This window comes from Hemitrygon akajei, chromosome 8, assembly GCF_048418815.1.
Source record: "Hemitrygon akajei chromosome 8, sHemAka1.3, whole genome shotgun sequence".
Taxonomy (NCBI): Eukaryota; Metazoa; Chordata; class Chondrichthyes; order Myliobatiformes; family Dasyatidae; genus Hemitrygon; species Hemitrygon akajei.
This window is the reverse complement of record NC_133131.1, coordinates 174,669,113-174,682,794: the sequence shown is the minus strand read 5'-3', so window position 1 is coordinate 174,682,794 and position 13,682 is coordinate 174,669,113. Positions and strand designations below refer to the sequence as shown.

The following is a 13,682-nucleotide window of genomic DNA, read 5'->3' as shown; positions in this document are numbered from 1 at the left end:
TGCATTTTATGTGTTATTTGGTATTATTTGGCAGCGGTTACTGGAAAGAGTGCTTCTGCCGGGAACGCTTGTGCCGTGTGTTTCTGCCAAGAGTGCTTGCGCCGAGAGTTTTTGCCGTGAGTTGTTGCGTGAGATTTTCGCTACTGTGGACAGTGCTGCAATAATTGCAGAAAAGTATTCCTACATTTTATAGGCTGTGTATTTATCAGATCATTCCTGCTTTTACTATATGTTACTGTTATTTTAGGTTTTATGTGTTATTTGACATGATTTGGTAGGTTATTTTTTGGGTCTGTGAACGCTCACAAATTCTTTCCATATAAATTAATGCTAATTGCTTCTTCACTTTACGACATTCTGGCTTACGAACCATTTCATAGGAATGCTCTGCCTTCGAATAGCGGGGGAAACCTGTATGACATAGATACTTTGATAATAAACTTACTATGAACTTTGAGGAACTTTAGATACCAGTCCATCATGGTTAAAGCCCTCTCAGCCATCGAGCAGATCCACACAAAACATTGTCACAGGAAAGCAGCGTCCATCATCAGAGACTCCCACCACCCAGGCCATACTCTCTTCTCGCTGCTGCCATCAGAAAGAAGGTACAGGAGCCGCAGGATCCACACCATCAAGTTCAGGAACAGTTATTACCCCTCAACCATCAGGATCTTGAACCAGACGGGATAACTTCACTCAACTTCACTTGTCCCATCACTGAAATATTTCCACAACCTGTGGACTCACTTTCAAGGACTCTTCATCACGTGTTCTCAATGCCTATTGCTTCTTTATCTATTGTTGTCAATAGTATTTCATTTTTCTTTTTGTATTTGCACACTGGCTGCTTTTCTAGTTGTGTGTGGTCTTTCATTGCTTCTGTTGCATGTTTTATATTTACTGTGAATGCCCACAAGGACATGAATCTCAGGGTTGGACATTGTGACATACAAGTACGTTGATAATAACTTTACACTGAATCAGGCAGGCACTCAATGCCTGACCCACTGGCACCCTCAGCTGAGGGGCAGTTCGGCAACGCCTTGCAATCGATGGATTTACAGGGGAATGTCTGGTCTGCTTTGTCTGCACGACACGGGTGAAAGCCAGAGTTTATTGTCAGACGCACAGTACAGGTAGGCTCAGATGCAATGAACTTACTTGCACGTGGTACAGACAACACATCATAAATTCACATAAAATTACACCACGCAATAGGGATACAAAGACAGCAAAAGCCAGAAAAAGCAAACAAGAACCAAAGGCACAAGCGGAACCCAGAGCAGTGCAAGATGAGACCTACAGTGACCTGTTCCTGAGGTACAGTCTTGAACCAACCAGCAAAACGTTAATCATACAGCACAGGCCAGGGCCTTTGGCCCACTATGTTGTGCTGACCTCTTAACCTACTCTAAGATCAATACAGTCCTCCCCTCCTACTTAGCCCTTCATTTTTCTATCATCCGTGAGCCCAGGAGTCTCTAAAGTGTACCAAATATATCGGCCTCCACCACCACCCCTGCAGGGCGTTTCATGCACCCACCACTCTGTGTACAAAACTTACCTCTGATATTCCCCCGCATACTTTCCTCCAAATGCCTTAAAATTATGCCCCCTCGGATTAGCTATCTCTGCCCTAGGAAAACATTTCTGGCTGCCCACTCTATTTATGCCCCTTATCACCTGTACGCCTCTATCAAGATCACATCTCACCCTCCTACACTCCAACGAGAAAAGCCCGAGCTCACTCAACCTAACTTCATAAGACGTGCTCTCTAATCCAGGCAGCATCCTGGTGAATCTCCTCTGCACCTTCCCTAACGCTTCCACATCCTTCCTATGAGTTGACCATAACTGAACACAATATTCCAAGTGTGGCCTAACCAGGGTTTTATAGAGCTGCAACATTACCTCACGGCTCTGGAACTCATTCCCCTGATGAATGAAGTCCAACACACTGTACCCCATCTTTACACCCTATCAACTTAGGTGTACAGTATAAGATGATGAGAGGCATTGATCGTGTGGATAGTCAGAGGTTTTTTCCCAGGGCTGAAATGTTGCCACAAGAGGACACAGGTTTAAGGTGCTGGGGAGTAGGTACAGAGGAGATGTCAGGGTTAAGTTTTTTTACGCAGAGAGTGGCAAGTGTGTGGAATGGGCTGCCGGCAACGGTGGTGGAGGCGGATACGATAGGGTCTTTTAAAAGACTTTTTTGGAGGCCTTGCTCTACCCAATTTTAGGTTATATTATTGGGCAATTAACATATGAAATGTTACTTTCTGGTTATATTATATTAATCGCGAGGATTGTCCAATATGGGTCTTTTTGGAAGCCAATTCTGTTACGAAATTTTCTATGATTTCTCTTCTTGGATCCTCTCTTCCTTTATCTTTAAATAAATTAACTGACAGTTCGGTGGTTAAACACACTGTGAGGATCTGGCTACAGTTTGGAAAACATTGCAGTTTACTGAGATTTTCCCTTTCTAGTCCTATTTTTTCTAATTTTTTTTAAACCATCTACGACCGATCTGTTTTTCAGAGAATGGGATAGATTAGGCATTAAACAATTCCAGGATCTGTTTGTTGGAGGGAATCTTGCTTCTTTCAAGCAGCTCTCAGTGAAATATAACTTATCAAATACCCACTTTTTTTTGATATCTACAGATTAGAGATTTTTTAAGATCTAAACTACATATATTTCCTACCAGCCCAGATAAGAACATAATAGATGTAATTTTTAATTTGAAACCTTTTGATAATGGTTCAATATCTTATATTTATGGTCTGTTGTTGGGATTGAGAATGGCTCCTTTAGACAAAATTAAAAAAGATTGGGAGGAAAAAAGATTTTTGGATAGGTACATGGAGCTTAGGAAAATAGAGGGCCTAGTAATTTCTAAGGTAGGGACATGTTTGGCACAGCATTGTGGGCCAAAGGGCCTGTATTGTGCTGTAGGTTTTCTATGTTTCTAACTTGCGTGGTAACTTTGAGGGATCAAGGAACACAGACACCAAGGTCCCTCAACACTGCTAAGATTTCTGCCATTAACCCAATGGGTGGCAGGATGGAGATTCGTCTCCACCAAAGGAGGGGTAAGGCACTCCTTCCCTCCACTAGCCTCCAGGTCACCCTTGGACAAGGTGTAGCACCTGCTCAGCCTCCCCGATCAGGGTGACGTGAAGCCATGGGAGCAGCTGGTGGACGGTCGAATGAGCAGCCGGTGCAGATCACAAGTTCTGGTTATGTGACCACTGACACCAGACAATCTCTGAAGAGTACTGATAATGGCTGGGGTCACCCGTCTTGTTAAAGACACTACCCAGAAGGCGGCAATGACAAGCTACTTCTCGTGATGGCTCTTTGCCAAGACCATGATCACCTACGTCACTCGTGGCACGTAGTGTTGATGACCTGCCTTCAAATTCAACCTTCCAAAGTGGATCACTTCAAACTTTCCCGAATGAACTCCATCTGCCAATTGTCAGCCCAGCTCTGCATCCCGTCAATCACAACCTTCAACACCTTCCACAACACCACCAACTTCCCGTTCTGTTTTCTTGTGAATGCTCTTGATACGACACTATGTTCCTGCAATGCTTCATTGTACTTGTTCCTCTCCATTTGTAAACTCAATGGCAGCTTACTGGAGAAGTTCAGATTCAAGGGGCTGGAAGTTTAAACTATTGTCTGTGCAGACCTTGTCAACCTTCCCTCTGGATGGGATACGGAGAGATGATGAGAATTAATGTAAGGGAATTGGGGCTGCAGGAATTCACATTAAAAGGGTTACTGAGCATGGGTGAGAGGGCACAGGTCAGGGTGCATTTAGCTTTCTTAAGGGATACAAGGGTTTTTTTTATAGGACATGATGGATAAGCAGGAATAGGGTACTACGATGGCCAAAGAGGAAAGGATAAAGTGTAGATTGGGGGGGGGGGGGGGGGTGAGAGAGAGAGAATGGGTGAAGGGATTTAGAATGTGAGTCTATCGTCTGATCCACACTCCGGAGCAGAAGGTGACGGTAATGAACCATTAAGCTGGGTGCCAACCGCCATAAAACAAGGAGGAAGGAAGGAAGGTCCATGAAACCTACCTCCAGACCCTTTCACCAGTTTATTCAGTGTTGGAACTCATCCCCCGCCCTCCCCACATCTGGATGAGTGTGACTGTAAAAAGTTCAACACCTTGCAGGACAAAGCAGCAGGTTGACGGGGTCCCATCAACTGCCCTAACCGTCCTTCACAATGCGTGTCACCTACAAAACACACTCACCCAGGCTGTTACCGTGCTGTAGAGATGCTCAGAACGGGGAGATGGAGAGTAAGTATTCCTCCACACCCCTCACTGTCGGTGGGGGAACCACCTCAAACTCATCAGAGCCCACACAATGATTTTCTCGTTTGTGGTTGGATTACCACACAAAGAGGATATTTATTTATTTACAATTTATTTTATTTAGAGATACACCATGGAAAAGGCCTGCCGGTCCTTCCAGCAGCCCCCAACAACCCTGATTTAACCCTAACTTAATCATGGGACAATTTCCAATGACCAATTAACCTACTTTAGCTGTGGGAGGGAGCCCAGGCATCCCACAGGGAGGACGTACAGAAACTCCATACAGAGGAAGCCGTGGTTGAGTGCCGAACTCTGATGCCTCAAGCAGTGATAGTGTCGCGCTAATCTCTTCGCTACCATGCTGCCTTTCGGTAGATTGGTGGAAACCACAGAACTGTGGGGACAATAGAGCTGGAGGTGTATAGACCTCTTTTGGCCGAGGACATCACTGTGGAGTCAGGCTAGGTAAATGGGCTCAGGGCACTGATCTGACCAATGCCCCCGGAAGTCCTGGTCCGATTAGAGCTCTGGGACGCTGACCTGACCCATGCCACCGGAAGTCCAGGTCCGATTAGAGCTCTAAGTTCTCAGAGGACACGGGTGGGATGCCAATTACCTTGTTGTTGTTGTTGTCTTGGATTATGAGCTTCATGGCCATCAGTACCAGGATTTTCTTGCCCTCCAGTTGAGTTGCTGCAGAGTTGGATACACACAGTATTGAACACTCCACTTCTTGCCAACACCAGAAGAATCCAATCATCTCCTAGTCTGTCACAGACTGAGATGTCCAGCCACCAGTTCCCTTCAGTAGCCAGCCTCCACATGACTTGGTCGGGGACATGGATAGGAGCAAGGGTTCCCAACCTTAATGGTAATGGTCCATGGCATGAAACAAAATGTCAGAAACCCCTGGTTTGGAGGCAAATGGGACTAGCTTAGATGGGCACCACTGGCCAACACAGTAGAGTAGGGCTGAATGGCCTGTCCCCACGTCCACAGGCGGGCTGCTTCTTCACAGTCACACGAGACGGAATCAGGCCCTTCTGCTTATCGTGTCCATGCTTACCACGAAGGACCCAGCTGCACTAACCCTATACCAAAAACTTCTGCCTTCCAGAGTCACTCAGTACACAACAGGCCCTTCAGCCACACCAACCATGATGCCCAACTCACACCAGCCCACCAGGGGCTCCCAACCATTCTTATGCCAACGGACCCTACCATTAATCAAGGGGTCTGTGAACCCCAGGTTGGGAACTCCAGCTCTAAGCCTTTCCTATCAATCTATTTAGTAAGCTAAAAACATGGATAAATGAACCAAAAGACAGAGGAACAGAATTAGGCCATTCAGCCCATCGAGTCTGCTCTGCCATTCCATCATGGCTGATGTATTGCCCTTCTTAACCCCATTTTCCTACCCAGAACTTCTGACGCCCTGACTAATCAAGAGGCTATCAAACTCACCACTTTAAATATACCCAATGGCTTGGGCTCAACAGCCGTCTCTGGCAATGAATTCCACAGATTCGCCACCCTCTGGCTAAAGAAATTCCTCCTTGCCTCTGTTCTGAAGGGACGCCCTTCTATTCTAAAGTGGTGCCCTCTGGTCCTAGACTCACCCAGCAGAGGAAACATCCTCTCCACACAGAAGATTCTGGAGGAACTCAGCAGGCCAGGCAGCACCTATGGAAAAGAGTACAGTCAACATTTCAGGCCGAGACCCTTCATCAGGAACCTTCACCCCGATGAAAGGTCTCGGCCTGAAACGTCGACTTTACTCCCTGACCTGCTGAGTTCCTCCAGCATTTTGTGTGTGTTGCTTTGGATTTCCAGCATCTGCAGATTGTCCCGTGCTTTGTGGTCATCCTCTCCACATCCACTCTATCTAGGCCTTTCAATGTTTGTAGGTCTCCCCTCATTCTTCTAAACTCCAGCAAGTGCAGGCCCAGAGACATCAAATATTTCTCATACATCATTTCCAGAATTATCATGAACCTCCTCTGGACCTTCTCCAGTGCCAGCACATCTTTAGATAAGGGGCTCAAACCTGTTCACATTCCTGTAGTGTGGTCTGACCAATACCTTATAAAGCCTCAGCATCACATCCCACTCCTCTTGAAATGAATGCCAACATCATGTTTGCTCTCCTCACCACAGACTCAACCTGCAAGTTAACCTTTAGCGAATCCTGCACAAGGACTCCCAAGTCCCTTTGCACCTCAGATTTTTGAACTTTATCTGTTTAGAAAATCATCTATGCCTTTATTCCTTCTACCAGAGTGCATGACCGTATGCTTCCCAACACTGTATTCCATCTGCCACTTACTTGCCCATTCTCCTATCTGTCGAAATCTTTCTGCAGTCAGTCAGATGTTGCTGCAGTGTTGGACAAACAGCAAGGAAACCAGACACTGAAAGGCCCAGGTGGAGTGGATGTAGAGAGATGTTTCCTGTGGTGGGAGAGCCCAGGGCCAGAGGGCACAGCCTTACAACAGAGGGACCTCCTTTTAGAATGGGCTTGAGGAGGAATTTTCTTTAGCCAGAGGGCGATGAATCTGCCACATTCATTGCCACGGACAGTTGTGAATGCCAAGACATTGGGTAATTTAAAGCAGAGATTGGCAGGTTCTTGATTAGTCAGGGCATCAGAGGTTACAGTGAGAGGGAAGAAGAATGGGGATGAAATTTTAAAAATCAGCCATAAATGAATGGTGGTCAGACAACGGGCCCAATGGTCTTAGGTCCACTCACTTCTAAGCCATATCTCCAATACTGCTGTCACGGGGGTCAACAGATAAATTGCCCCACTCCTGTCTCCCTCCCAACGTGGCTTGACCTGTGAACTCAAAGGGACAAATCAGGCAACTACCTGCTGTGATCTGAAGCATAATACAGAGGATTCCAGTTAATTGAGCCATCAGTTAATCAGGGAAGCCGCTTATTCTTGATAACTCTTAAGAATAAAAACAAATCAAGAAAATAGCCAGATTCTCTTCTTTTAATTGGGACACTATGATGCTTAATTGACACAGGAGACTGTTGCCGAACAATTTCTAACTAGTGACTGTCACGTGCACTTGTGTGGCCATTAGAAACTACACCGCACTTAGAGAATAGGTGTTAAAATAGCATCAGTTACCTGTGCTTGTGCTCAAAAAGCAGTGATTTCTGTCACTGATAGTTGCTGAGAAATAAGCAGCAAGACAATTGCTCACCGAGGTTTCAAGCACTCAGGTTTGGAGATGCCAGAAATGGCCAAGAGTGAAAATGAAACGATTTCACTACTTCAACAAGATAGGAACTTTAAAGAATTTGAAGGTATCCAGAATCATCTTGAATGTTACAATGTAAATGAAGATTTGGAGGATGTAATTGTTGACAGTATTGTATGAAGACAGTCTATCATCTGCACTTGGTGCCAGTGCTGACTGTGTTCATTTACAGTCAATCAAAAGCACACGGCAGCAAACACTGTGTGAATTCCTCTGTCAATAACTATTAGGAACTAATCTACAGGTTTATAGTACCAAGTGGTATTGATTGTGTTCTAATTTATTCTGTATTTCATTTAAGTATGTAATTTTGTACTCAGTTTGTCTTTTTTATGCCTTTTTAACTATTTCCATGATACTTCAGCAAATTGGGCATTCACTTATTTGAGCCAAAATGTACTGGCCCAATGTGGCCTTATTAACCGGAATCCAATGTACTACAGGTATGCTCAGAACCTCAGGAAAGTCCCTCCCCAAACGAGGCACTCTCTCGACAATACCCCTTTTCCCCAAGACACCACTCCCTGGAGATGGTGCCCCGCCCACTCCCTGGAGATGGTTGTCTGCCCACTCCCTGGAGATGGCGCCCCGCCAACTCCCTGGAGATGGTTGTCTGCCCACTCCCTGGAGATGGCGCCCCGCCAACTCCCTGGAGATGGTTGTCTGCCCACTCCCTGGAGATGGCGCCCCGCCAACTCCCTGGAGATGGTTGTCTGCCCACTCCCTGGAGATGGTTGTCTGCCCACTCCCTGGAGATGGCGCCCCGCCAACTCCCTGGAGATGGTTGTCTGCTCACTCCCTGGAGATGGCGCCCCGCCAACTCCCTGGAGATGGTTGTCTGCCCACTCCCTGGAGATGGCGCCCCGCCAACTCCCTGGAGATGGTTGTCTGCCCACTCCCTGGAGATGGTTGTCTGCCCACTCCCTGGAGATGGCGCCCCGCCCACTCCCTGTAGATGGTGCCCCGCCCACTCCCTGGAGATGTTGCTCTGTCAGCTACTCTGCTCCTGACAGACGTGGTGCTTCCTTGGCAACGCCCACTCTCTCCCTGATACCCCTCCCTGGACACAGTGCTTCCTCAACACCACCTCTCCACCCAGATATGGTCCTCACCCAGGATCTTCCCCCAGTCACAGCATTCCTTTGGCAACGGCCCTTCTCTCTCAGGCACCCCTGTCTGGACAAGGCGCTTTCTCGGCACCGCCCATCGGGAAGTGGCACTTCCTTCACAACGTGCCTCCCGGACACGGTGCTCTGTCAGTAACACCCCTCTCCCCCGCTGAACGTGGTACTCCCTCAGCAGCACCACCACTTCTTCCCCTAGTGTCCTTTCCCAGGCATGGTGCTCCACCAGCAAGGCCCCTTCACCCGGACGCAGCAATCCATCGGCACCGACCACACCCCACAGCCCTCTCCCAGCCCCGCTTGCCCAGAGGTACGTACAGGCAGAGTTGATGAGGTGTTTCAGTACGGTCAACGTCCCAATGCGGACCCGCTCGCTGTGGACCTCCAGCTTCTGTAGGAGGAAGGCGATGAGTCTGTCCGTGTAGGCACAGGCTGCAGATCAGGAAGAACAGAGAAGAGGGGTTACCGCTGGCTCACTGCAAGTGCCCTCTTCACTGGGTAAGCAAGTTCAGGACCTCTGGGCAGGGCCCTACCTCACCATCGGATGCAAGTACAGAACATGCACAGTGCAGCACAGAGTAAAGACAAACATTCTGTAGATGCTGGAAATCCCGAAAAACACATACAAAATGCTGGAAGACCACACCAGTTCAGGCAGCATCTATAGCGGGGAATAAACAGTCAACTTATTGAACTTTCAGTAATTCCTCTCCCCTCCCTTTTCTCTTTTCCCATTCCCCATTCCGGTTACACTCTCACCTCTCCTCTCCCCCTCACCTGCCCACCACCTCCCCTTTCCCTTTCCTCCATGGTCCACTCTCCTCTCCTATCAGATTCTTTCTTCTTCAGCCCTTCACCTTTTCCATCTATCACCTCCCAGCTTCTTACTTCATTCACCCACCTTCCCTCTCACCTGCCATCTTGTACTATTCACTTTCTGCACACCACTGTTGTAAAGTGTGGTCGTCTTCCTGTCAGCTTGAACCAGTCTGGTCGTTCTCCTCTGACCTCTCTAACACGACCTCTCTGCCGACTGGACCACCACTCACTGGATGCTTTTGGTTTTTCTACACCATTCTCCGGAACTGTTGTTCATTAAAATCCCAACAGATTAGCAGTTTCTGAGTTACTCATGCCATCCCAACTGGCACGAACAATCATTCAGACAGACAGACATACTTTATTGATCCCAAGGGAAACTGGGTTTCGTTACAGTCGCACCAACCAAGAATAGTGTGGAAATATAGCAATATAAAACCATAAATAATTAAATAATAATAAGTAAATTATTCCAAGTGGAAATAAGTCCAGGACCAGCCTATTGGCTCAGGGTGTCTGACACTCCGAGGGAGGAATTGTAAAGTTTGATGGCCACAGGCAGGAATGACTTCCTATGACGCACAGTGTTACATCTCGGTAGAATGAGTCTCTGGCTGAATGTACTCCTGTGCCTAACCAGTACATTATGGAGTGGATGGGAGACATTGTCCAAGATGGCATGCAACTTGAACAGCATCCTCTTTTCAGACACCACCGTCAGAGAGTCCAGTTCTGCAGTCAGAGTCACTTAAAACACTTTTCGTCCCCATTGTGATGTTTGGTCTGAACAACAGCTGAACCTCTTGACCTCGTCTGCATGCTTTTATGCATTGAGTTGCTGCCACACGATTGGCTGATTAGATAGCAGGTGCACAAGTGGCCACAGAGTGCACATTCGGGACATTTAAGAGACTCTTCTATAGGCATGAAAAATGGAGGGTTTGATTGATGGTAAAAGTTTAAAAGGTCAGCACAACACTGTGTCGAAGGGCCTGTAGTGTTCTGTGTTTTATGTTCTAAGCTGTTCCTGAATCATTCAGTGTGGGTCTTCAGGCTCCTGTTCCTCCTTCCCGATGGTAGCAATGAGAAGAGGGTACGTCCTGGACAGCAGTGAATCTTTGGGATTCTCTTCCGAAGAAGGCAAGGCAGATCAACTGGACATTAAGGAGACAGTGCTGGAAAGTGAGGTTAAAGATCAGTCATGATCTTACAAAATGGTGGAGCAGACGACAGCATCTCCTCCAATCCCATCCCTGAAGGTGAATCTACACTGGACTGTCAGTCTCAATTACGTGCCCAACACAAAGATGCCCCTTCAGGCTTGAGGGATGAAATGGTTCACCTATGAGGAGAGTTTGATGGCTTGGGCTTGTATTTGCCAAGTTTAAAAGAGGTTTTTTTTTTGGGGGGGGGGGGGGAGGTTCTCACTAAAGCCTATTAAATAATCAAATAATGAGAGGCCTAGTAAGGGTGGACGTGGAAATTATGTTTCCCATAGTGGGAGAGTCAAGGATCAGAATTACAGACTCAGAATACAAGGAGGTTCCTTTAGAACAGAGATGAGGGGGAATTTCTTTAGCCGGGGGTGGGGGAAATCTGTGGAATTCATTGCCACAGACAGCTGTGGAAGGCAAGTCATTGGGTTTATTTCAAATAAAGGTTGATTGGTTCTTTATCAGTAAGATTGTCAAAGGTTTCGGGAAGAAGGGAGGAGAATGGGGTTGAGAGGGACAATAAATCAGCCGTGATGGAATGGAGGAGCAGACTCGATGGGCCAAACAGCTACTTCTGCTCCTGTGTCTTACGGTCTTGGCTCCTGACCCCTTTTACCCAGGGGACAACCACTGAAGAATTCTCTTACCCAGGACAGTGAAACAGCGAAGGACTTCATTGTGGTTCTTGACAGCCAGGTGATTGGTGTACTCCAAGGGAGTGCAAATCTGTGGAGGGGAGACAAGACGCATCACAGAGTTATAGAACGAGGGCGGAATATTGCCACAGGAGGTAGAGCTGCTGCTTCTCTGCCCCAGAGTCGCAGGTTCAATCCTGACTTCCCCGGAATCAGAGAGAATGCTCTCTCTGCGACTCCAGGTGAAGCTGGGATTGAACTTGCATAGAAACAGGCCCTTCAGCACATATAACATGAGCCAAATTGTTACTGTGATTAGTCCCATCGACCCACACTTGGCCCATACCCCTATCCACGCCCATCCAAACTTCTAATTGAACCCGCATCCACCACTTCCACTGGCAGCTCTCACCACCCTCTGAGTGGAGAAGTTCCCCTTCAATATTTCACCTTTCACCCTTAACTCATGACCTCTAGTTCTCGTCTCACATGACCTCAGTGGAAAAGCCTGCTTGCATTTACTCTATCTATACCTCTATCAAATCTCCCCTCATTCTCCTACACTCTGGGGAATAAAGTCCTAACCTATTCAACCTTTCCCTACAACTCAGGCCTCAAGTCCCAGCAACATCCTTGTGATCTTTCTCTGTACTCTTTCAATCTTATTGACATCTTTCCTGTAGGTAGGTGACCAGAACTGAACACAATACTCTGACCAACGCTTTAAAACTTCAAAATATTATCCCAACTGCTGTACTCAATGCCCTGATTTATGAAGGGCAATATGCCAAATGCTTTCTTTAACACCCTACCTACCTTTCAAGGAACTATGGACCTGTATTAACACACAAGAGATTCTGCAGATGCCAAATATCCTGAGTAACACATCCTCTCCACATCTACTCTATCCAGACCTTTCAAATTTCCATAGGTTTCATTGAGATCCCCCTCCCCTCATTCTCCTAAACTCCAATCAGTACAGGCCCAGACGCATCAAACACGCCTCGTATGTTAACCCTTTCATTCCTTGTGAACCTCCGTTGAACTCTCTCCCGTGGCAGCACAACTTTTCCTGTGGCCCTGAAACTGCTCACAGTGCTCCAAATGCAGTCTGATCAATGCAAACTTAGAACGTGTGGACGGAAAATGCATGTCAAAAGGGCAATGTCATGGGGGATTTCAATACGCAGATAGATTGGGAAAATCAGGTGGGTGCTGGGTAACAGGAGGGGAGTTTGTAGAGTGCCTGCGAAATGGCTTTTTAGAGCAGCTTGTGATTGAGCCCATTGGGGGTCCAGCTATTCTGGATTGGGTGTTGTGCAATGATCCAGAATTGATTTGAGAGTTTAAGGTAAAACAACCCTTAGGGGCTGTGGTCATAATAATATCAAATTCACCCTGAACTTTGAGAAGGAGAAGCTAAAGTCAGATGCATCAGTATTACAGTGGAGTAAAGGGAATTACAGAGGCAAGAGAGAGGAGTTGGCCAGAATTGATTGGAAAATAACACCGACAGGGATGACAGAAGAGCAGCACTGGTGGGAATTTCTGAAAACAATTTGGAAGGCACAGGATATATACATCCCAAAGAGGAAGAAGTATTCTAAAGGAAAGATGACACAAACACGGTTAACAAGAGAGTCAAAGCCAATGTAAAAGCCAAAGAGAGGGCAAAAATTAGTGGGAAATTAGATTAGGAAGCTTTTAAAAAACAACAGAAACTGACTAAAAAGTCATTAAGATGGAACGTGAAATTGAGCTAGCTAATAATATTGAAGAGGATACAAAAAGTTTCTTTAGAGACATAAAGTGTAAAAGAGAGGCGAGAATGGATATTGGACCGCTGGAAAACAATGTTGGAGAGCTAGTAATGGGGGACAATGAAAAGGCAAATGATCTGAATAAGTATTTTGCAACAGTCTTCACTGTGGAAGACACTAGCGTATGGTGGAAGTTCCAGGTGTCAGGGGTCATTAAGTGTGTGAAGTTACCATAACAAGAGAGAAGGTTCTTGGGAAACTGAAAGGTCTGACGGTAGATAAGTCACCTGGACCAGATGGTGTATTCCCCAGAGTTCTGAAAGGGTTGGGTGAAGAGATTGTGGAGGCATTGGCAATGATCTTTCAAGAATCACCAGATCCTGGAATGGTTCCAAAAGACTGGAAAATTGCAAATGTCACTACACTCTTCAAGAAGGGAGAGAGGCAGAGGAAATGAAACTATAGGCCAGTCAGTCTGACCTCAGTGATTGGGAAGATGGTGGAGTTGACT

The 13,682-nt window shown here is 46.7% G+C and overlaps 1 protein-coding gene across 5 annotated transcripts in view; it reads right to left on the bottom strand.

Annotated features, from left to right (window-relative positions):
- Positions 1–13,682, bottom strand: part of mroh1 (maestro heat-like repeat family member 1) — a 159,392-nt gene that overhangs the window by 100,782 nt on the left and 44,928 nt on the right. For all 5 annotated transcript variants that reach the window (XM_073055142.1, XM_073055146.1, XM_073055145.1 and 2 more), the window contains exons 10-12: positions 11,424–11,502; positions 9,062–9,175; positions 4,964–5,040 (exon numbers count right to left, since the gene is read on the bottom strand). In XM_073055142.1, the coding sequence (XP_072911243.1) occupies positions 4,964–5,040; positions 9,062–9,175; positions 11,424–11,502 (270 nt within the window). The remainder of the gene's footprint in view (positions 1–4,963; positions 5,041–9,061; positions 9,176–11,423; positions 11,503–13,682) is intronic.